The 24,923-nt window shown below is 43.6% G+C and overlaps 1 protein-coding gene across 2 annotated transcripts in view; it reads right to left on the bottom strand.

Annotated features, from left to right (window-relative positions):
- LOC147640405 (organellar oligopeptidase A, chloroplastic/mitochondrial-like) overlaps positions 1-24,923 on the bottom strand; it is an 84,905-nt gene that overhangs the window by 39,961 nt on the left and 20,021 nt on the right. For both annotated transcript variants that reach the window (XM_086780179.1, XM_086780188.1), the window contains 5 exons: positions 2,278-2,401; positions 2,027-2,103; positions 624-767; positions 265-495; positions 56-146 (listed from right to left, as the gene is read on the bottom strand). In XM_086780179.1, the coding sequence (XP_086636305.1) occupies positions 56-146; positions 265-495; positions 624-767; positions 2,027-2,103; positions 2,278-2,401 (667 nt within the window). The remainder of the gene's footprint in view (positions 1-55; positions 147-264; positions 496-623; positions 768-2,026; positions 2,104-2,277; positions 2,402-24,923) is intronic.

Below are 24,923 nucleotides of genomic sequence, written 5' to 3'. Positions count from 1 at the left end.
CAAATACTGTATTTCTCAGACAAGAAGCTATACTGTTTCCAAGAATCGTGATTACCTTTTAGTGCAGGCTCCCAGCAAGTTCTCCGAAGATCTTCCAATAGCTTCTCGGCCTTCTCTAAAGTCGCCATTTTCATGGCCATGCTGACCTGAAACACAGCTATTTAAAAGCTAAAAATGCCTATGAAAGCCAACAGAACAACCAGCACCTAGATACTGAGGATCACAGAACGAACCCAACCTCTGGGACCTTGTAAAAGCAAATACCTCTGCATGATTGTTGAATCCCAGGAGTTTTGCTTTTTCCAAGCGAAGCTCCAAAATTTTGTTGATTGCGGGAGTGTTATCCAGCTCTCCGAAGGAAGCACGGGTCAAATAGGCACGATAAAGCTCCTCCCTAAGGGCACGGTTACGAACGTGCTTCATAACTGGCATGTAACTAGGAAAATCCAATGTGATAAGCCATGGACCATCCTCTGCATTTGCGCCTTCATGACCCTACAAGAAGATAGAGGTTTCAACACACAGCAATGCCCCTGGGCCAGAGATCCGGCAAGGAACCCCCAATTGGAGCACAAGAGTAACATGCGGAAGGCAAAATGCATATTAAATGTTCTGACTTATACCTTTGCTGCTGCTGCTTGAGCAGCCACACCAAGTGTTGTTGCAGGTAGGCCTGAAATATCATCCTTGTTTGTTATCAGCTTTTGGAAATTTTTAGTTGAATCCAAGACATGCTCACTGAACTTTGTTGATAGCTTTTCGAGCTCCTGTATCACCCAGGGAAAAAAAGACTATTATTCAGGCAATGGTTTGCTCTAACCAGGTGCTTTTGCTTTCATGCTACATTCTTCATTTCAGCTGCTCAAGTTTCTTAAATCATATAGCGTTACATAATATACTTTCTCCCAGCTTGGACTTTTCATGCTCAAAACAAAAAACAACTGCCCCACTCCCACTCAACACCCCCCCCCCTGTGACTGACGTTGTTTGTGCATCGTCATTAAGTTTATGAAGATGCCTCTAAACTGAAAAAGGGTTTTCTCTAATTGGGAACTTGGAAAGGTGGACACTAAAAAAACCAAAGTATCTACTTAATGCAGGTAACTTAAAACGCATAGCACAAGGTGAGGTTATCATTTGAGTTCAAAGATATTGGCCACATGCCAGGAACTCAACAAGCAGCCCAATGTGTGGAATAAGTGCAATCTAACTGTCACTTGGAGCTGCTAGCTATATAAACAAAGGAACTTCTTGTAGCTGCACCTACGCAAACAAACGAGACTTGCAGCCTTTGCTGCTGCAAGGTATGAGCCGAGACAGGAGGACTTTTCTGCACAGGAGTGTGTAGTGATGTACGAGGCTGGAGCCTGTCAGACAGGGAGATGATGAGGTACAAGGGGCCATCCGCACCCACAATTGGAACAAGAGGCAAAAAAAAAAGGAGTGATAAATGCCGTACTCCTAGGCATGAAAACTAAGTACTTCAGATTGGCAGGTGCCAATTACTAGAGAGTAAATGTCACTGTAAACCAGTATGAAGGAGAATCGATTTCCTGACTGTGACAGAAGTACATTGCATCTTCATAATGATATGCTTCATCTTTGACTGATCAATGGGCATGTCTGCATGTGCACATACATGTAACAAAAAAGAGTACCGTACTTAACATGCATATCACCCATCAGGACTCGTACAGTTTACGTAGTGTATGCACCATACTTAACTTCCTTAACCACTATGCCTAATCCAAGAGCCATCTATTTCCCTTGGAATAATTAGGACAACTAAGGGAATGTCTTAGTAAGTCAGTCTTAACAACCCTGATTAACCTAGCTAGCCAAAATGAGATCACCCCTCTGAGTGATCAAACCGCAAACTTGAAACCACAATAATGAAATATTCCTACAAGTGCAAAATATATACACGTGCAACATGTACTAGCACACAAAGATTTCAATGAATTAAGCCAACAACTTGCAACATGTACTAGCACACAAAAAGATTTCAATGAATTAAGCCAACAACCTGATGAATTTCATTGAAGCGAATCTTTGCTTCTCCTTCCAGCCCAACACCATTGAGCATTGCCTCCTTAAGTTTACCTTCCATGCAAAGAAAAAGTCTCGTTAGAGTAGCAAAGTTTCTTTACCACACAAATTGCTTCGAGGGTATACAGTTCAAAAACTAAAACATCAAGAGGTGCCATACAACTGCTCACATGCAAGTGGAACAATAAACAAAAAACAAGAAAAAAACTAATAAAGAGAAAATGATACCTTCTACAATGCGCTGTTGTGCCTCAGCTAAAGTCTCCCAAACAGTGCCTTCACGTGTTGCTTTGAAAGCCTCATGAATAGGCTTGCTCTGACCCAATTTCAACTCAAAAGCGACTTTCTCAGGCTGCACCAGTTTCAACAAGCAAAGCATCATGAGTAAAACACAGACAAGCCATTACTCTATCAAGCCACTTCAATGCACGTTGCCCACAGAATTTTGTGTTGAGGCTGCATCAGTTTCAACAAGCAAAGCATCATGAGTAAAACACAGACAAGCCATTACTCTATCAAGCCACTTCAATGCACGTTGCCCACAGAATTTTGTGTTGAGCAGATAATGTGTTAAATTCAAATAAACAAAATCAGTTTCTGTTAGAAGATGTCAACCAATAAACCATCTCCTGCTGATTAGGATTTACAACACAACAACAAAAAACCAGGACATGTAGTCTGAAACAAGGCCGAAACTTTTCTCGATAGTTTTTGGTATGCAAGCTGATGGCATGTGTGAGGACTACAAATCATCCTGCCAGTTTTTGACCTGCCATAGGTAGGCCATACTGATTTAGAAAAGCTCCTATTGGTAGGAAAAAGATGTGCGCTCAAATGCAGACTGTAACTCTCTTCTTGTGGGCTACCAAAGGATACTCCTTGGCCTATAGTAAAAGTTGATTCATTACGGACAGAATATGGTCTGATTCGAGCTATTTTTGTAGGTTCCTAGAGGTGCTCAAGACATGCACCAAAGGTTGGGACACAAGTTGTGCACAAATGAACTTTTTGATGAAAACACCGACCTGAACCCAACCTAAAGTTGTCTATATAAAAAGAAGGGTTTGGTTGATCATTAGTCATTAATTTAACATTCAGAGACAGAGGTTGTAGAGCCAAGACTAAGGACAGCAACCACAACATCTGAAGAAGCAAATCAACAAGCAAGTAACAAGTTTATGCATCACTCAAGAACTCATTGTAATTATTCATTAATTTATTTAGTAATATACAATAGGAGTAGGTTAGGTAAGGAGTCTCTCTCTTCTCCTCCTTTCTACTTCTCTGTGTCAATTTTTTGCATGTGATTAGCGTTAATCTGTTCAAGTTAGCATTAATCATCAATTAAACATGCTTCCGCATAGTTAGCATGTCACATTGGTATCAAAGCAACCAACCTAGGTTCTTCCTAGGGATCTTTGCATCAACTCTAGGGTGGGTTTGCATGCAATCAACAAATTAGGGTTTGTGTTCTAGGATTTGTAGGCAAAATTATGGTTTTTGTGATTGCATTGGATCAGTGCTTTTGCATCATCTATTTGTTCATTTTCAGCATAGTATAGTGCTAGAAAGTCTAAATTTCAGCCTAGCATGATTCAAGGAGGTCTAGCAAGCATGTAGAATTCTAGGGTTACGGTTTGTGGACTGATTACTGCAGAAAAACAGCAAACTTCTCTTCATGGGAGGAGTATCTTTGAGCATCCAAGGACTGTGAAGACAAATTCAGACAGGCATACGATGGGAATATGAAGAATTTACAGCCCGATGCCTAAAGTAGTTGAAGCGCATGATGGAAGCTTTCATGAGGCCAAGTACAAGCAATGAAGTAGTGTTGGCAGAAGCAGTAAGAGTGGATAAGAGCACTGTAGTTGAAGACCAAGAACAAGGAAATACCAATAACACACGAGGGATAGTATGGGTTCCACTCATTGAGCAAGAGTCCCAAGTATGCAAAGCCTACAGCAATTCTAGAACCAGTGGCCAAGATCCAAGAGTTCTCCAAGATGGTGGCAACACCAACAATTCAAGTATGTCTCTTTGAATCCAATATGGAGAAGGATGAGATGGGTGCTGCAGAAGTACCAACGGTAGAAGTTCTCAAGGAGTTTCCTAGGTCACCATTTCCAGAGGAGAAACCATTAGCAAAGGAGAATAAATAAGTACCGGTAGTTTTGGTGGTGGCAACAGTGGAAGAGGAGCTAAAGAAAACGGAGATGAACCTACAGACAGACCAAGTCAAGATTGGAGCAAAGGTGCATGGTTTGCCCCACTGCTCCATGGACACACAAGCATACACGTGTATCTTTTCTCAAGCACATACTCATGCACCCCAAACTTCTCTTCTCCCCTCCTCAATGCTCATGCACCCACTCTATCTCCTCTAGGTGAGTTCAAAAAACAAATAGGGAAAAGCAAGTACATCACACCTTTAAACCTGACTATGCATCAAACCCTAGTGATACAGATTCAGGAACATACATGTTTCACGTGAAACTGTAAAAGAGCAGATCAGGAAGCATACAGGAATTGTTCTCCCTTTAGGAGGAAACAATGACGCGATCTGCTGCTCGACGCTCCTTGCATCCTCTTGCATCCTCTGCTGCCCATGCGACCTCTGTTGCTTGACTCTGCTTCCTCTGCTGCCCTCGCACGCCACAGCCGGCCTCTGCCCATGCCTGCTGCCACACTGTCGCACAGAGCAGCTGTTTGTGCCTGCTGCCACACTGTCGCACAGAACAGTGCTGGTGACATTACCCCCCCCTTGACATCACAGTCGTCCTCGACTGTGGCTCTGTATGTAACTCATGGGGTCTTAGAGAGAGAACTGTATGTATGAACTCTTGTAATCCATCTCCTTTTACTCTGCTATCCAATTACATTAGGATAGACCTCTCTGTTCAAAAACTCTAGAACAGATCTTGTGCTCAGATTGGCTGCCAAGAAACATGGTACCCATTAAAGGTCAACAAACACAAGCTTATGCATATACCACACATGGGAATGACCCACATATAATACATCACAGAACAAGCATGAAATCCATGAAGCATTCACATAAAAAATCTCGCAGGCATGAATGATATGCACAAACAGTTTTTGGCATGTATGCCCTTAGCCCTCCATTCAAATACGTCTGAGTGTGACCTTCTAGGAAGTTGGCAAAGCTCCCTAGTGATCTAAAATGGATCTGTCATCTTTAGCCCTTCACTGTGGTACCACTTTGAGTGTGACCTCCTAAGTTGTTGGCAAGACAGCTTAGCGACCTGAGGAACGAATACCATACCAAGTCTGTCCTTAAGACTCTTGACGTCAAAAGATTTGTACTTGGATTCTCTTGATGAATTGCCGCATCCTGTCAATCCACTAAGAAATAAATCAAACAAGGTGAGATATTTCTTTTTTAAAATAAAACATATGCATATACATCTTGTTCTCATTCAGTTGCGTCCAACTGAAAAGCTTCCTTGTAAGCTCCAAGGATCTCGGAGTACCTTCCTGCGCCACAATTTGCTCAGGCTGTAAGATCTCTTCCATCTCGTCTACTTCTGGTGGATCCTCTTGGATTGGATCTGAAGGTAATGGTACTTCGTACGGCTTGAGGAGGCTCACATGGAAGACATTATGAATCTTCCAATTCTCTGGTAAAACTAACTTGAAGGCCACATCATTGATCCTCTCTTCAACCTGAAATGGTCCATAATATCTCTGGGAAAGTTTGTGATAGAACTTCTGTGCCCCTATGGGATTGCCTCTCCAATCCTCACCTGTAGTCTATCTCAATCTGGCCTTCTGAAATCTTAGTAATACCCAATCACCCTCCTTGTACTCGACCTCTCGTCTATGCTTATCTGCAGCTGCTTTATGTTTAGCTCTAGACTTTTCTAAATCTTGTTTTACTTTCGAAAACGCTGTTTTCAAATCTTGCACATATTCATCGCTGCAAATATCTTGTCCTTTATCTTGAAAATAGGAAGTACTTTAGGTTGCCCCTCTATAATCTGAAAAGGTGCCTTACTTGTGGAGTTGTGCATTGTTTTGTTGTAAGCAAACTCCACAAGTGGAAGGTACTTTTCCCACTCCTTGTTCTTTTCTCCCACATAGCACATGAGTAAATCCAAAATCGTGGGATTTACTATCTCACTCTGGCCATCTATCTGTGGATGATAAGAAGATGAGAATTTTAACTTAGTTCCCAAATTCTCAAACAAAGCGAAGTAGGCATTCCATGATACTTGTAGATCTGAGATATAAATAATCTTGCCATGCGGTCTGCTTTGATCATTTTCTTGACTTCAATAAAATGAGCCTGTTTGCTAAATCAATCAACTATGTTCCAAATCCCTTTATTACCATTCGATGACTTAGGAAAGTCAAAGATAAAATCCATAGCAATGCTCTCCCATGGTTGCTCTGGCACTGGCAGTGGCATCAACAATCCTAGTTGCTTGCCCATGTCGTATTTGACCTTTTGTTCCAAGAACTCCGAGAGCATAAACTCTATATCAATGGCAAGAAGAGTGAGTTCTTTTTGCAAGAGATTCACTATTTGGGATATATCGTCTCAAAAGATGGGATTTCGCATGGATCCCACAAAGATCGAAGCAATCAAAGATTGGCCAAAACTGAGAAACCTACATGAAGTGAGAAGCTATCTTGGATTATGTGCCTATTACCGCCGATTTATTGAAGATCGCTGCATAGTAGAGCCACTTCATGACTTCACCCGGAAAAAGGTTAAGTTTAGATGGGACAAAGCCGAGAAAGAAGCTTTTCAGAGCCTCAAAGAGAAGCTTATGTCGGGACCAGTACTTATTCTACCCGACTTATCCAAGCCTTTGAAGTGAAAAGTGATGCTTGTCGAGATAGCATTGGAGTTTTTCTTAACCAAGAAGGTCATGCAATAGCTTATGAGAGCAGGAGATTACGACCAGAGGAGAAGTCATTGGGAGTTTACGAGAAAGAGTTGTTGGCGGTTATTTCTATTTCACTTCCATATAGCCCATATTCCAAGGAAGCAGAATACGGCAACTGATACTTTGTCAAGGAAGCCTAAAGTAAATGCAGCGACAATAGCATTTCATCAAGAGCTACATAATATGCGAGATTATTATCTTGAGGATGAAGACTTCAAAGGCATTATGAGAGAGCTATTGGATGGACAAGAGAAAGGGCATTTTGCTATCAAGGAAGGCTTTCTAGTCATGGATTCAAGATTATGTGTTACTAACAGTTTGCGGCACAAAGTGATGACCAAATCTCATGTACCTCCATATGCAGGACATAAAGGAGTCAGTGCTACTCCTAGTGCCATAGAGACGTATTTTTATTGGCCAGGCATGAGGAAGGATATCCAAGAGTTTGTAGCAGAGTGTCTAACATGTGCTAAATGCTCTCTGTGCTCCTCCTTTGTCTTTGAAAACATGATGATGTCATCAAAGAACACTCTAGTGTATGCTCTATGCTTTCTAAAGATCCTGTCCATCATTCTGTTGAAGGTGGCCGGTGCATTAGCGAGACCTTCTCATGTGCATGCACATGGACATGTCTAATCCCAAACTAATCCTTGATTCGCAGCAAATAAAACAACAAGATTGGAGCAGTAGCACCTGTTAGGTGTAACTTGTAAGGAGGGTACAAGTGTCGACCAGAACCCTATTGGCCAGGTGTAGGAGACTAGGGACTTCCAGTCCGCAGGATATATATATTAGTGTCTATGGAACTGGCCAACAGGTCAGCCAGTTAATTAATTCCTCCAAAGGCCTATAAAAGGCACAGCATTTCTCATTGTAGATTATCTCACTCCTCAAAGAGTCAAGTCTAGAGTAAGACTTGGGGTCGCTAAAGGCAGCCAGACCATGTACCCTTTTGTATCATATGAATATACTCAATACACAAATCCCTCTCTCTCTCTATATCCTCTATGTTTTGTTCTTGCATCAAGAGTTCCTATGCAGGGCCATGGGCAGAAACAAGACTTCCAGAGCTTCCACATGTGACATTGGTATCAATGCTTCACGCTGGTTCTAAGAACCGACCCAACCATCCACCCACCCACCAACGCACCCACCCTTACTGCATCACACATGGATGAAATCATGACCCGTGTCTTGATCTTTTGGTGGTGTGGTGACCAGGCTGTTGAGATATCGAGCTCGTCTAGTGAGGCGGTGGACACTGATGACCCGCCTGGGGGATAGGCCCCACACTCACACCGCTGGCATGGTTGGTGAGATCTTGGGTGATATGCGGCCAGTGGGATGACAGGCTGTGTGACAGCCATTCTAGAGACTGGCATAGTTATAGCGCCAGCTCATTTAGTCGGGTTCACACTATAGAGAACCCGTGTATGTATTTGGTTGAGTACCTTTCATATTGTGTGTACTCTTATTCTTGTATATGGTGTGTTGAGTGTTGAGTAGAGAAGAAGAAGATTTTCAGCCTCTCACCTTGTGTGTTCTCTATTAGGGTTATGTGAGTGTGTGTGTGCGCTTGCAAGAGCTCAAGCTCTCTTCCCCCTTGCATCTTTTCATGGTATCAGAGCCTGGTTCGTGCTAAGGACTGAGCTGCAAGCAAGAGAACCACAGGAAGCGGTACGAGGATAAGAGCTTCAACTACTCTTCCCAATTTGTGTTGGTGACTACACCCTTGTCGGGAGCTCTACGGGAGGCACCGGCAACGATCTCTGATTGAGGAGCTTTCTTCGCGGGAGTAAAGCTATAGGGCAACTATGTCCTATCGGACAAGATTTTCTAGGCCGAAAACGCGTTTCGAACGCATCTGAACCTCCGTTTTTCAGAAAGCAGGCGATTTCGAGCACTGCGGGTAAGTCATCGATTCTCTGCAGAACTCTGTTTTAAGAACTGCAGGAAGACAGATTGACTGTGCAGACACTGTGGGTGTTGCAAAGAGGTCTACAGTTGCCATTGGGTGTATGTATGCACATCGAAGTCACTGGTAACATTTGAGAGTACGACAGTACCGCTGTGCAGAAAATACAGCAGTTTGTGCAGAAAAACCAGAGTGCAGGTTCTGGTAAAATTGTGTGTTTGGCAAGATGTCAAATGATGGGATAACTCAGATTGTGGCTAAGAAGCTTGATAAGAATAACTTCCATGCTTGGAGGTTCAGGTTGATGAATTTCCTGATGGGAAAAGGCTATTGGGACTACATAGAAGGTGAGCATAAAGAGGCACCGGAGATACCGGATATAAATCCAACTGCTGCAGATGTGAAAGAGTTTAAAGACTGGAACCAAGGAGCCAGGAAGGTTATGTATTGGCTCTCCATTAGTATATAGGACACCATGATTGGGCACATTCAGGATGCCAAGTCCCCCAAGGAGGCGTGGGACACCTTGGTAAAGCTCTATGAAACAAATACCAAGGCACGTAAGATAAAGTTGAAGAATGAACTTCATACTGTGGAGAAAAAGAGCATGTCTGTGAATGACTATGCGTTGAAGATAAAGGGTATTGTGGAATCTGTTGCATCTATTGGTGTGTCAGTAGATGATGATGATAAGGTGGAGGTCTGTCTACGTGGTCTCGGGCCACAATACAAGGCGTTCAAGACGTCTATTCAGACTCAGGAAAACATTCCCAACTTTACAGATTTGGTGTCTATGCTGATTATCGAAGAGAAGAGCTTGGGTGAAGACCAACAGTCTTCACAAAGCAAAAACAGTTCAGAGCAACAGGCCTTCTACACGAGTTAGCCGAACAGGTAATCAGAATTATGGCCAGCAGCAGCAGCAGCAGCAGCAGCAACAACAACAGTCCCAGAATCAACAACAACAACAACAACACGCAGGTGCAAGAGGCAAATTCAGAGGCAGAGGGAGTCAAAGAGGCCGTGGAAATTGACAAAGGCAGTATAATGATGCACGTGAATGCTATTATTGTGGTAAGCCTGGACATGTGTAGGCAGAATGTTATAAGAAGCAGGCTGACATGCAAAATGGGAAAGTGCAGCAAAACAACTATGCATCCTCAAGCAGAAATAATGAGGATAATGAAAGGTTGTTTGTTATGCAACATGTCGTGAATGCCATGTCTGAAAATGTTGATGCAGCACAAAAAGATAATATATGGTATGTGGATTCAGGTGCTTCGAACCACATGACGAGTCATGGGGAGTGGTTCAAGGAGATGAAAAACCCAGAAAGACCAAGTTTTGTGGAAACAGGGGATGACACTGCTCATCCAATTGCCCATGTTGGAGATGTGTCATTGTCTATGCAGGATGGCAAAGTGAAGTACCTTGCAGATGTACTTCATGTACCGAACATAACAAAGAATCTGGTTTCAGTTGGCCAGATGATTGAGCAGGGTTTGCAGGTTCGGTTTAACCCTGATGGTTGTTATGTTGAAGACTTTAAAGACAAGTGCAGGTTGATTGCAAAAGGCAACAGAGTGGGCAGAATGTTTACGTTGAATGTAGACATGCTTGAAATGAGTGCTGCGATGTTTGCAAATGGTTCAGGAATTGTTGCAGACACAGACATTTGGCATAAAAGGATTGGACATGTAAATGTGCAGAGATTGAAGTCTATGCAAACAAAAGGAATTGTGACAGGGTTGCCAAAATTTAAAGTGGAAGGTATGCAGAAAATATGTGAAGCATGCCAATTTGGGAAGCAAACAAAGCATGTGTTTCCACGTAACAGATATGTGAGCAGAAATGCACTAGATGTTGTGCATTCAGATGTATGGGGTCCTACGAAGACCATATCTATGGGAGGCTGCACGTATTATGTGACTTTCATTGATGACCACACGAGAAAGGTGTGGGTATATTTCATGAAGGAGAAGAGTGAGGTGTTCACTCACTTTCAGAATTTCAGAGTTTTGGTTGAAAAGCAAACAGGGAAATATGTAAAGTGCCTAAGGTCAGATGGAGGGGGAGAGTACTTCTCCAATGAGTTCTCTGAATTTTTGAAGAAGAATGGTATTCGGAGACAGTTTACATGCAGATACACTCCGCAGCAAAATGGAGTTGCTGAGCGAAAAAACAGGCACATTGCTGAGATTGCGCGAGCATTGATGGAAGAGAAGAATATGCCGCATTGCTATTGGGCTGAGGCTGTTTCTACAGCAGCATACATCATGAACAGGACTCCAACTGCAGCCATACATGATGTAATTCCAGAGGAGAGGTTTACTGGCAGAAAACCAGATTTGTCTCATCTGAAAGTCTTTGGATGCATTGCATATGTACATGTGCCAGATGAGCTGAGAACTAAGCTGGATCCGAAAGCTGAAAAATGTGTGTTTATTGGATATTCCCTTGAGCAAAAGGGATACAGGTGTTATAACCCTGCTACACGTGAATTGAAGGTAAGCAGGGATGTTGTTTTTGATGAGATGAGCTGCTGAAAAAGAAGCTGTTGGGGCTGATGTGAGTGGAAGTGTGGTTGCATAGAATGCAGGTCAGCAATCACAGTCTTTGAGTGGACCAGGAGAGTCCTCATCTAGTGGGTCTATTGATAGACCATGGAGTGGCAGGCTGCGTCATAATACCAGCCCTGCAAATGTGATTAGTACATCACGTAAAGGAAAAGAGAAAGTGGTTGAGCCCCTTGGTATGCCTGACATTTCTGCAAGGCATTCTCATGTTGATGGAGAGTCTAGTGGCTCAGATATGAGCCTTGATGAGGAGCTTGGGATCCCAGCTATGAGAACACCTGGTGTAAAGAAGGCTATGGAAGCCATGAATGAAAAGCTACGAAGATCTGGGAGAGTGAAAAATCCTGTGCAGAGATTTACCTATGATGGTTATGTGGCACATCACTATGCATATATGGCAAAGGTTGTGCAGGTTGTTGAGCCCACATGCATTGATGAAGCTGTTGGAAATGTGTGTTGGGAGAAAGCTATGGATGAGGAGATGGATGCACTATATGGAAATGAAACTTGGGATTTAGTGCAATTGCCTGAAGGCAAGAAAGCCATTGGATGCAAGTGGGTGTACAAAGTTAAACATAACAGTGATGGAAGCATAAACAGGTACAAGGCTAGATTGGTAGCCAAAGGATATGCACAGACATATGGGATTGATTATGAGGAAACTTTCAGCCCAGTTGCCAAGATGGCAACGGTGAGAGTTGTGATAGCAGCGGCTGCGTCAAAGCAATGGTCTTTACATCAGATGGATGTAAAGAATGCATTCTTGCATGGGGATTTGCAAGAAGAGGTTTATATGTTGCAGCCACCTGGTTATGAGGATGTGGGTCACCCCGAGCATGTTTGCCGGTTGAAGAAAGCCTTGTCTGGCTTAAAGCAAGCACCAAGAGCATGGTCTGCTGACAAGATTTCTGAATATCTTGTCACTATTGGCTTTCATATAGCCAATGCAGATTTCTCGTTGTATGTGAGACATGGTGATAGAGGGGTTGTGCTTGTTGTCATCTATGTAGATGACTTGATCATTACGGGGGACCATGATGGAGAGATCTTTGATGTAAAGATCTTGCTTAGACAGAAGTTCGAGATGAAGGATCTGGGGGAGCTCAGATATTTCTTGGGCATTGAGGTGATTAGGTCACCACATGGTATTGGATTACTGCAGAGACAGTATGACTTGGACATGTTGTCCAAGTATGGTATGACATGCTGTAAGCCTATTTCTGTGCCATTGGATCAGAATGGCAAGTTGAGTGCAGATTCAGGAGAGATCTTGGAGGATCCTACTATGTACAGGCGCATAGTAGGAAGTTTGATCTACATGACGATCACCAGACCAGATTTGAGCTATGTTGTTGGGTTGGTGAGTCAATTTATGGAGGCTCCACGAAAACCGCATTTGGATACAGTGAGACGCATACTGAGATATGTGAAGTCTACTTTGCATTGTGGACTATTCTATGAGACTGGGACAGAGATATGTGTACATGGGTACACAGATGCTGATTGGGCTGGTAGTATCTCAGATAGAAGATCTACCAGTGGATTCATGTTTTCTTTGGGGAGTGCTGCTGTGACTTGGTGCAGCAAGAAGCAGCCTACGGTTGCTCTATCTAGTACAGAGGCCGAGTACAAAGGAGCTGCTATGGCAGCATGTGAGGTAGCTTGATTGAGAAAGCTACTTGCAGATTTGGGTCTATCAGTGGATAGACAAGTTGTCATTTTCTGTGACAACATTAGCAGTATACAGTTGGCCAGGAACCCAGTCTTTCATGCTCGTACGAAGCACATAGAGGTCCACTACCACTTCATCAGAGAGAAGGTCTTAGCAGGAGACCTTGACCTTGTTTATGTCAGCACAGAGGATCAGGTAGCTGACATCTTCACCAAAGCATTGGGTACAGAGAAGCTCCGCAGATTCAGGGCTTCACTTGGTGTACATGAGATGGAGTTGAGCTCGAGGGGGAGTGTTGAGATATCGAGCTCGTCTAGTGAGGCGGTGGACACTGATGACCCGCTTGGGGGATAGGCCCCACACTTACACCACTGGCATGGTTGGTGAGATCTTGGGTGATATGCGGCCAGTGGGATGACAGGCTGTGTGACAGCCATTCTAGAGACTGGCATAGTTATAGCGCCAGCTCATTTAGTTGGGTTCACACTATAGAGAACCCGTGTATGTATTTGGTTGAGTACCTTTCATATTGTGTGTACTCTTATTCTTGTATATGGTGTGTTGAGTGTTGAGTAGAGAAGAAGAAGATTTTCAGCCTCTCACCTTGTGTGTTCTCTATTAGGGTTATGTGAGTGTGTGTGTGTGCTTGCAAGAGCTCAAGCTCTCTTCCCCCCTGCATCTTTTCACAGGCAACATTGTATCATCATTAAGCTCAAATATTCTAAGTACTATTGGTGTCCCACCAGAACTGCACAGGTCCAAGGAGAGAAACTTTACATGTGTCAAAACCCCCAGAACCTTCTTGGTGTTGCGCAAACGCAAGGGGAGGGTTTCATGAGAGTTGGTAGCAAGTTGGGGCTGCCCCATAAGCTTTTATGGAGCACTCCACTGGATGAAGTTCATCCAAGTGGTGGAGCCAAGGGTGCCTAGATCAATTTCAAGAAGAAGGATTCATGTTGTGTTCAAGGACAGGGCAAGAAGGCAAGGGAACAAAGGGGAACAAATGCGCAGATCTCTACATCAAATTCAGAGTGGATTCAGAGCTTTCACTGAGAAGGTTGCCAAGAAGGCAAGGGAACAAAGGGGAACAAATGCACAGATCTCTACATCAGATTCAGAGTGGATTCAGAGCTTTCACTGAGAAGGTTGCCAAGAAGGGAAGGATGACAAGTATGGGATGTGGAGACACAGGATGATGGCAATCATCAAGGGTCAAAGGGTGGAATCCCATCATCAAGTTTAGTACAACGAGATGTCACGTGCATGCACATGGGCATGCCTAATCCCAAGTTAATCCCTAATTTGCAGCAGATAAAACAACATTATTGGAGCAATAGCAAGAGGATATAGGAGGGGCATACAATCACCCAACACCCAGCCAGCAGCCTTGTAGACGCTTCGATGGGATCGCATACAATCAGCCAACAGCAGCCATGTAGCATACAACAGGTTGATCGTATACATGTACCTATCTGATGAATTGTCCAAGTGGGTAAGAGGATTGACACATGCAAACACTCTTATGGCTTGGGAGACTTACCTACATAGCTCGTGCCTAACATGTCCACAATGGGGCTATGACATATGAGAAATTCCTAAAAAGGTATTCCTACTGTACAAATGTTGCACTGATGTAGAGCCAATGTGTCACATAGCACTCGAATGCAGGGTGCATGTGACATTCCCTCCTGCTTAGCTTGGCATCGTAGGGTTCAGGCTGTTAGGGTTAGGGTTTGGAAGGCACACTAACAGGAAACGTGAGAGTGAGAGAGAGGAACACGACTGCTCATACATTGATTGTGATAAAATGAAGTACAATAGCCACATAAAAGATGTGACCTAAAAGTGTGTTCACATGGTCCGGCCATAAAGTGTGCCAGGTGGACCAAATCACTTATAAACCATTATAAGTGAAACTAAGCTAAAACTCGGGGAAAAAACCTCCACTAACTGAAGTAAAAAGTGTCCCAGTAACCTACTGATGATCACTACCACTCCCCTGGGTGCATACACAGCATAAATATGACAAGCACACATAACAGCTTCCACCCAAAAGACATGTGGTAGCTTCTTTGCCTTTAACATACATCTGGCCATCTCCATGAGTGACCGATTCTTCCTTTCCGCAACCCCATTTTGCTGTGGAGTATAAGGAGTAGTATACTGATGCTTGATACCTCTACTCTCAAGAAAGGAATTCAACATGTGTGACACATATTTCCCCCTCGGTCAGAACGGAGGGTCTTAACTTTGCATCCTGACTCTGTTTCAACAAGTGCTACAAAGGCCAAAAATGCATCATATACCTGTGATTTCTGTGTCAACGGATAGACCCAGCATATACGAGAGAAGTCATCAATAAATGTAGCAAAATAGAAGCAACCTCCTAATGACTTCGTGTGCATGGGACCACAAAGATCACTGTGTATAAGCTGCAACTTTGCAGTTGCTCGTAGAGCCTGATCACGTGGAAAGGAAAACCTATGCATTTTTCCCAAAATACATCCTTCACATATGTGATCTGGAGGCTTCTCCATAAGAGGTAGGTCTGTCAACATGTTATGTCGCTGCATAAGCATAAGACTACCAAAATTTACATGCCCCATGCGAGCATGCCATAACTCCGCATCAACCATAGCTGGAGTAAGAGTGAATGCATTATAAGCAGACTGATCCACTGACTGAAATGCATCCAACTGATAGAGTCCATGACATAATGTACCAATAAGCATCAAGGTCAAGGCATTAGCTTTGTCTCTGACCATGCATTTGTTATCATCAAAGTTGACTTGCATACCACACTATGCTAAAGAAGAAATGGACAACAGATTCTTCTTTATCCCTGGTACATATAAGGCATCTGTAAGGCGAAGAATAGAGCCATCAATGGCTGTGAGCTGAATCTCCCCAATGCCACGAATTGGATACGAAGCATTATTGGCACACTGAACGGTCTTGCCAACAGGGGCAGGGCATACATTACAAAACAAATCCCTGCGAGATGTAATATGCTTTGAAGCACCGCTATCAAAATACCAAGTACATGCATGCTCAGTCACACTGAGTGCCTGTGAAGACCAAGAGGCATCATAATTGCATGTGTAGAAACAGTAATCCCTGTCTTCAACAAAGGAAGCAGTCTCCTGAGGAGCTTTAGAGGCATCATTTACAGACATCCCAAATTCCTTCGCCTTCTCTTTGGCAATCCTCTTCCTACACTCTATGATGTAGTGACTTCGCTTCTTACAGTAATGGCATTTGCCCTTCTTCTTGGGCTGTCCATCACCTTTCTTGGTATCTGAAGGCCAATGGAGAGTTAGGGTTAGGGTTTAGAGATGCTACAAACAGGCGTGGAGAGCAACAGAGAGAGAACACGACTTCAGTGTATTCAGTTGATCAAAATGTGAAGTACAATAGCCACATAATAAGTGACCTAAAGTGATGTGTTCACATGTCCGGCCATAAAATGTGCCGGGTGGACCAAAACACCTATAAACTGCTTATAAGTGAAACTAAGCTAAACTGGGGGGAAAAAACCTCTACTAACTGAAGTAAAAAGTGCCCCAGTAATTCTACTGATGATCACTAGCACTCCTCTGGGTGCATACACAGCATAAAACCCAACAAACCCCCCTGGAGTGATATGTGATCACTGTACATCATCCACCAAAAGGAAACAAATTCAAAGCAGTGCGGAATGCTTCGAATTTCGGACGTGGTAATGCCTTGGTGAAGATGTCTGCCACATTCTGATCTGTAGGACAGTAGATCAGACTGATATCTCCTGCCTTGAGTCTCTCCCGAACAAAATGGTAGTGAATCTCAATGTGTTTCGTGCCAGCATGAAACACAGGATTCCTGGCCACAGCAATGGCACTCTGACTATCAGTATAGATAGGTGTGGGCTCCTCCACTGAAATATCCATATCATTCATGAGACGACGCAGCCAAACACACTCAACAGTAGTGGTGTAGGCTGCTCTGTACTCTGCCTCACAAGACGAAGTGGCCACTGTGGTCTGTTTCTTGCTTAGCCAAGAAATGCATGAAGAGCCAAGGAAGAAACAATTTCCACTAGTGGAATGTCTGGTATCATAATCACCGGCCCAATCTGAATCACTATAAGCGTATAACTGCATGTCACCCCCCTCAAGATAAAGCAATCCAAGAGACAAGGTACCCTGCAAATAACGGAATACACGCTTCACAGCTTGCCAATGTGACAACCGCGGGCTGTGCATGAATCTGCTCAACTGAGAAACTGCATACTGAATATCTGGCCTTGTATTACACAAGTAAATAAGGCACCCAACAGCCTGAGCATAAGTAGTGGCATCAAAGGAAATACTGTCATCTTGTAGTGACAGTTTCATCCCAGGCTGATATACATAAACTTCCTCCTCGAGGTCCCCATGTAGGAATGCAGTCTTTATGTCCAACTGGTGAACAACCCAACCACGATGTGCAGCCAATGCAATGACACACCTAAGTGTCGACATACGGGATGTAGGAGCAAATGTCTCCTCATAATCAATGCCCTTCTTCTGTGCATAGCCCTTTGCAACTAGACGGGCTTTGTACCTGTCAATGGATCCATCTGCATGTCTTTTCAACTTATAGACCCACTTAGTACCAATTGCTTTCTTGCCTTTGGGCAGATCAACCAAATCCCATGTTTGATTCCTTTTAATAGAATCAAGCTCATCCTGCATGGCTTTGTTCCAATGCACATTATCTCGTGCATCCACAAATGAATCAGGCTCATCATCATCCTGTAAACTGGCTGCCATAACCAGATTCAAATCCATGATGTGTGCATGCTCATTGGTCCGTGTCTCCCTACGAGTACGACCAGCAAGAGGACCCTCTAAATGGCTGTCCTGTAATGTCGTCAAATACCATCTAGGTATGTGTCTGACCTGTGGTGCCTGCTGCCCCATATTTGGTTCAGCTTCTGGCTCAATTTGCTGCTGAATTTCTGCACCACCTTCATCATGTGCTAGCTGTCCTATACCCTCATGAGTTGGTTCACCAACTGTGGAATGAAACTCCATAGGTAGTAGACCTTCAAACACATCATTTTCAGCCTGATTTGCCTCATAACCAGCCATGGATATTTCTGATTTTTCATCAAAAATCACATCCCGACTAGTGAATATCTTCCTGGATAGTGGGTCATATAACCGGTAGCCCTTGCTCTCACGGCTATACCCAACAAAAATGCATTTAGTGGCTTTATCATCCAACTTCCTCCTCAACTCTTTGGGTATGTGTGCATACGCAAGACACCCAAAGATACGAAAATGTGATACAGAAGGCTTACGGCCATGCCAAGCCTCAAAAGGAGTAATAGAAACCAATGCCTTTGTGGGACATCGATTCAAAATATGACAAGCACACATGACAGCTTCCACCCAAAAGATATGTGGTAGCCTTTCTGCCTTTAGCATACATCTGGCCATCTCCATGAGTGACCGATTCTTCCTTTCTGCAACCCCATTCTGCTGTGGAGTATAAGGAGTAGTATACTGATGTTTTATACCTCTACTCCCAAGAAAGGAATTCAGCATGTGTGACATATATTCCCCCCCTCGGTCAGAACGGAGAGTCTTGACCTTGCATCCTGACTCTGTCTCAGCAAGTGCTACAAAGGCCAAAAATGCATCATATACCTGTGATTTCTGTGTCAAAGGATAGACCCAGCATATACGAGAGAAGTCATCAATAAATGTTGCAAAATAGAAGCAACCACCTAATGACTTCGTCTGCATGGGACCACAAAGATCACTGTGTATAAGCTGCAACTTTGCAGTTGCTCTTAGAGCCTGATCACGTGGGAAGGAAAACCTATGCATTTTTCCCAAAATACATCCTTCACAAATGTGATCTGGAGGCTTCTCCATGAGAGGTAGATCTGTAAACATGTTATGTCGCTGCATAAGCATAAGACTACCAAAATTTACATGCCCCATGCGAGCATGCCATAACTCCGCATCAACCATAGCTGGAGTAAGAGTGAATGCATTATAAGCAGACTGATCCACTGGCTGAAATGCATCCAACTGATAAAGTCCATGACATAATGTACCAGTAAGCATCAAGGTCAAGGCATTAGCTTTGTCTCTGACCATGCATTTATCATCATCAAAGTGGACTTGCATACCACAATGTGCTAAAGAAGAAATGGACAACAAATTCTTCTTTATTCCTGGTACATATAAGGCATCTGTAAGGCGGAGAATGGAGCCATCAATGGCTGTGAGCTGAATCTCCCCAATGCCACGAACTGGATATGAAGCATTGTTGGCACACTGAACAGTTTTGCCAACAGGGGCAGGGCCAACATGACTAAACAAATCCCTGCGAGATGTGATATGCTTTGAGGCGCCACTATCAAAATACCAAGTACATGCATGCTCTGTCATACTGAGTGCTTGTGAAGACCAAGAGGCATCATAGCTGCATGTATAAAAACAGTAATCCCTGTCCTCAACAAAAGAAGCAGTCTCTGGAGGAGCTTTAGAAGCATCATTAACAGACATCCCAGCTTCCTTTGCCTTCTCTTTGGCAATCCTCTTTCTACATTCAGTGATGTAGTGACCTGGCTTCTTACAGTAATGACATTTGCCCTTCTTCTTGGGTTGTCCATCACCTTTCTTGGTATCCTGAGAAGAACCACCATCACCTGAATTCTGATTTGAACTCTTTGGCTGAGTTTTTCCTTTCCCCTTTTGACCTGTAGTAAATGCTTGTTCAGCACTTGTGTTCATATTCATATTCTTCCTCATTTGCTCTTCTTGTAGCAAGAGAGCAACAAGTTCCTGATACTTAAGGGGTTCAACAGCATTCCTCATGCTGAGGTTCAAAGAGGTATGAAAAGCCAAGTAAGATCTTGGCAAAGAGTGCAAGATGGTGGACACAAGCTGTGTCTCACGAATAATCTCATCCACATTGATGAGTTGCTCTCTCAAATCCTGCAGCTTGTTTAAGTGGCTAGACATATCATCTCCTTCATTCATTTTCTGATTTTCCAGCTCTCTTTTCAAAAATGAGATCCGAGCCTCATTACGAGCAGCATACATCTGCTCCAAAGTCACCCATGCATTCTGTGAAGAGCCAGCTGAACGAATATGAGGTATAATAGACCTCTGTACTGACAATGCAATGAGTGACAAAGCTTGTGCATCCCTGGCATCCCATGTCTTTTGAGCATTTGTTCTTTGAACAGGCAATGGCTGCCCTGGAGCCTGTACCTGTTGTCCTCGTCCACGAGCACCCCCTTGGGGAGGAGTCTCTGGAGCCAATGGACCTGAACGTGGTTCATCACCACTAACAAAATCCCAAAGACCTTTTGCCACAAGCACATTTTTCAGCATAAAACTCCACAAGGAGTAGTTCGTGCCATCCAATTTGTCTTCCTTAGACAAATATGTGAATACATCACTCTGCTGTTGATTTGCCATTATGCCTATGCACAATGTTGTGCCTGTGTATCAAAAAACCCAATAGCAAGAACCCTGAAAACAACTGTACTCCACTGAATACAGTTCATCCAAATATGCCTGCACTCTCAATCCTCTGAATGTGCAGCTCAATGCACCAATGACTGAGTAGAGCAGCAAAAATGGCGTACACAATGCCAAAATGCCCCAAAAATGCCCAAAATTACTGCACCCAAAACTGTGCAAAAAGCCTGTAGACTTCTTTGCTAGAAAGTCTGCCTGTAGTGCCTGTAGATTTTCACAGAGAAAATAGAATTGCCCAAAAAGCAAAATTCGTAATGCTTACCACAAGTTGATTGGGCAGGTTGTGGTACATATGCAGGTACAGTCCACCAAAAGAATAAGTACAATTGACTGTACTGTGCAGGTACATTCAACTTGTACTGTGCAGGTACAGTCAACTTGTACTGTACAGAACTGAAGGCGACTGTGCAGGCAGGTACTGTGCAGGTGCTGACGAAGGCGGCGCTGTCAGGTACGAAAGCGTACTGAAAAAGTCGACCAGAGCTGTGTCGACTGTATTCAGGTACAGTCGGCGCTGTCTTGTACAGTTGGCGCAGGCAGGTGACAGTCGGCGCTGACAGGTACGGAGGCTGCAGTACGGCGGCGCTAACAGGAACAAAAGCTGCAGTACGGCGGCGAACAGGTACGGCAGCTGCAGGCGAAGCTGTTGCTGGCGAGGCTGTACGGGTACTGTAGACGGCGCACAGTGTACGGGCAGATGTACGGATAGTTCAGTACGGATTGTAACAGAAGGCGGCTGTGTACAAGCTAGGCAATGGGAGGCCTTCTTAGCTCTGATACCAAATGAAGGCCAATGGAGAGTTAGGGTTAGGGTTCGAAGGCAGCTGATGGCGTGGAACTGTACTGGCAGGGCAGGCCAACCTGCTCTAATACCACAAATGTAGGGTTCGGGCTATTAGGGTTAGGGTTTGGAAGGCACACTAACAGAAAACGTGAGAGTGAGAGAGAGGAACACGACTGCTCATATATTGATTGTGATAAAATGAAGTACAATAGCCACATAAAAGATGTGACCTAAAAGTGTGTTCACATGGTCCAACCATAAAGTGTGCCAGGTGGACCAAATCACTTATAAACCATTATAAGTGAAACTAAGCTAAAACTGGGGGGAAAAACCTCCACTAACTGAAGTAAAAAGTGCCCCAGTAACCTACTGATGATCACTAGCACTCCCCTGGGTGCATACACAGCATAAAACCCAACAAAGCAGTAGGTTCATGCCTTCCAAGTAGTCTGCCACAAGTTGGAGGTACTCTGGAAAGAACTCTTCGCCAAGCCATATGACTTCATGCATATCATGGTCCTTGAACTTTGTGTAGAACTATCTTTGTCTTCGACTAGATCCATGCTTCCATCTGGGGAGGAGAATCTATTCAAGCTCAATAACTCCGACTTTGTCTACCACGTCCGGTTGTTGCTCATCTGCAATATCTTGCAAAGCTAGACCAATGTAAGGCTTCAACCAAGAAACATGGAAAACATTGTGCATAATCCAACTATCTGAAAGCTTATTAAGCTTCATAGAGACGTCACTGATCTGCGCGGATATACCCAATCCCCCTCTTCAAAGTTCACATCTCGTCGTGACTTGTTGGCTTGCCTCGTGTATGCTTCCCTGGTGTATGCGTCCTGTGCTTTAGCAAGGCGCTCCTTGACGGACTCAATGATCTCTGAAAAAGTTTCAGTGGTCTTGTTGGCCTCCAAGGAAGGTGACACCATTCTCATAAGAAGTGACGAGAAACGGCAGCCAAACGCTACCTCAAACGGAGTCCGTTTTGGAGATGCAATCCACACTTCTAGAGAGAACCAGCTCACGTGGTGAGACTGAGTTTGAATCTTGGTAAGTTGAGGTTTCTACAAATTGGATAACCGGATGTCACCTAACACCTTAAGGTTTTGGGGTTTGGATGGCTAGACCAATTTGTGGAACACCTCAATTAAGTGCGCCTGCGCAGGAACACAACTAGGATGGGTGACCTCCCGGGAAGTCGGAGGGTCCATGTTTTCAACATGGTATCAGAGCCGAGGTTGTGCTCTTGGAAGCTAAGACCTCAACCAAAGTGTGGCTTGAGGTGTTGGAGATGCAATTCACACTTCTAGAGAGAACCAGCTCACAATTTGAGAACATCAAATGCTAGCTGATTATAGATTTATGTTTGGTCGTCTATCTGTGGATGGAATGCACTAGACAGATGCAACTTGGTCCCAAAGTTGTCGAATAATGCTCTCCAAAAATTTGAAGTAAACTTGGGATCCATGCCGGATGTTATTATCCTTGGCAATCCACCTATGGGGTACCATGGCAAATGAACAAGCGAGCGATGTCTTTGTCTATGGTCGTTTACTTGCACGGGATCAACATGCAAAACTTACTAAATCAGTCCACAATGGTCATGCACTGTGTGTTTCGAGATCCAAATGCAACGGAAAGAGGTCCAACAAAGTCCATATTGATGTCTTGGAAAGGGCCTTCGAGAACCGGAAAAGGTTGAAGCAAACCTACATGTTTCGTATGAAAAAACTTTCATTCTAGCATATCTGGAATGCTTGGATATGTTGATAGACATCCCTTCTCATCTTAGGCCAATAGAATGATCGCTCTAGCTTCTCCAATGTAATGTTGATACCTCTTTGACCTCCGACGAGAGTCATGGGCATCATGAAGAAGTGCCTATCGCTTTTCCCTTAGAATGCACAACCGGTTCTTGTAAATTAACCAACCATATTGGATGGTATAGTGACCCGGTTTTGAAGGGCCAATCTATATTGAGTCTTGAATTCCAAAGAATCCTCATATTGTGCCTTCATGTTGTCGAGAGCTTTTCCCTGTATTTCGAGCTTTCAAGCATAGTGGACTCCTGCAAATTTTGGATGGTGCCTTTACGACTTAGAGCATCGGCAACAAGGTTATTCTAGGAATGTATTCAATCCTGTTGGAAGATCTGACCCCATCTGTCTTGTATATCACTCCATTGGGCACTAGGCATGGTTTGCAACCATTTAAGTGCCTCACGATCTATCTTAACTGTAATGTCCATCCCGTAAAGGAGAGGTTTCCAATGTTTCAAAGCTGTCATCACCCCCAATAACTCTGTCATACACAAAATATTTTTTTCCTACATCATTTAATTTCCAACTATAATAAGCCACTAGGGGCCCTTCCTGCTAGAGAACGGCTCTAATGGCTAAATTGTCGGCATCGGTGATCACCTCGAAAGGATCATCCCATGAAGCCAATTTGAGAACCGGAGACTCAGAGGCAACATTCTTCACTGCATGGAATGCCTCGATTGCTTTGCCCATGTGATGGACGTTTTCTGCCGACACATCTTCACGCCCTTGAGCATATCTGTAAGAGGCATGGTCACCGTGAAATGCGTTTCAGGCAACTTGAAACGAGAAAACCTCTGAAACACGTGAAACGTTTCAACGTTTCAGTGAAACGCCCACTGAAACCTTCAAAGTGAAACATCTAAATTTTTGAAACTTTGAGATTTAAAGTTTAAATATTAATGGTAGAGTTTTCTTTTATACTTGTGTTACCACTCGTGGTAATGTATCATGTGAGTAATTTTGAGATTTTTATACTAACAAATAGTAGACCTAGCATCTCTCTCTTGACTTTATATATATACAAGCGTTTTGGTCCGGTGTTTCAGTTGGTGCCTATCACAGAGTGAAATGTTTCGGGTTGAAACTCCGTGTTTCAGAGTGAAACGTTTCGAACTTGAAACGTTTCATGGTGACGCTAGTACTAAGAAGTGTTGCAAGGTCAAAAAATTTGTCCATGTGTGAACTGTTGACAGAGACCTACAAAAGAGCGGATCTCTTGAGCATTTTTGGAAACATCCTATTCGAGAATTGCCCTTTTCTTTTCAGTATCGAGACTAATCCTGTCTGTACTGATGACATATCCCAAATAATGAATTTCTTCTACTCCAAATTCTTCTTTTTTGCATTGATGTAGAGCGCGTTGTCTCGCAATAACTGTAAGACCTTTTCAACATCCTTCTCATCCTAAGCTGCAGTAGTAGAAAAGATGAGTATATCATCTAAAAAGATGAACACACTTTCCTATGAGCTCCACAAAAACCCGAGACATCATCTTGTTAAACATCATCGGTGCATTGGTGAGGCCGAATGGCATCACCAAAAACTCATACTGGTCGTAAAGATCCGAACCTGATGAGAGCCACTCTTGAGATCTATCTTCAAAAAGAAATTTGCACCATTGAGTCGCTCAAGTATATACTCAATCCTGGGCATTGGGAA

The sequence above is a fragment of the Cibotium barometz genome, chromosome 3 (genome assembly GCF_041138505.1).
Source record: "Cibotium barometz isolate CiBa-2024 chromosome 3, ASM4113850v1, whole genome shotgun sequence".
Classification (NCBI taxonomy): Eukaryota; Viridiplantae; Streptophyta; class Polypodiopsida; order Cyatheales; family Cibotiaceae; genus Cibotium; species Cibotium barometz.
Note: the sequence above shows the minus strand (reverse complement) of the source record. Positions and strands in the feature narration are given on the sequence as shown.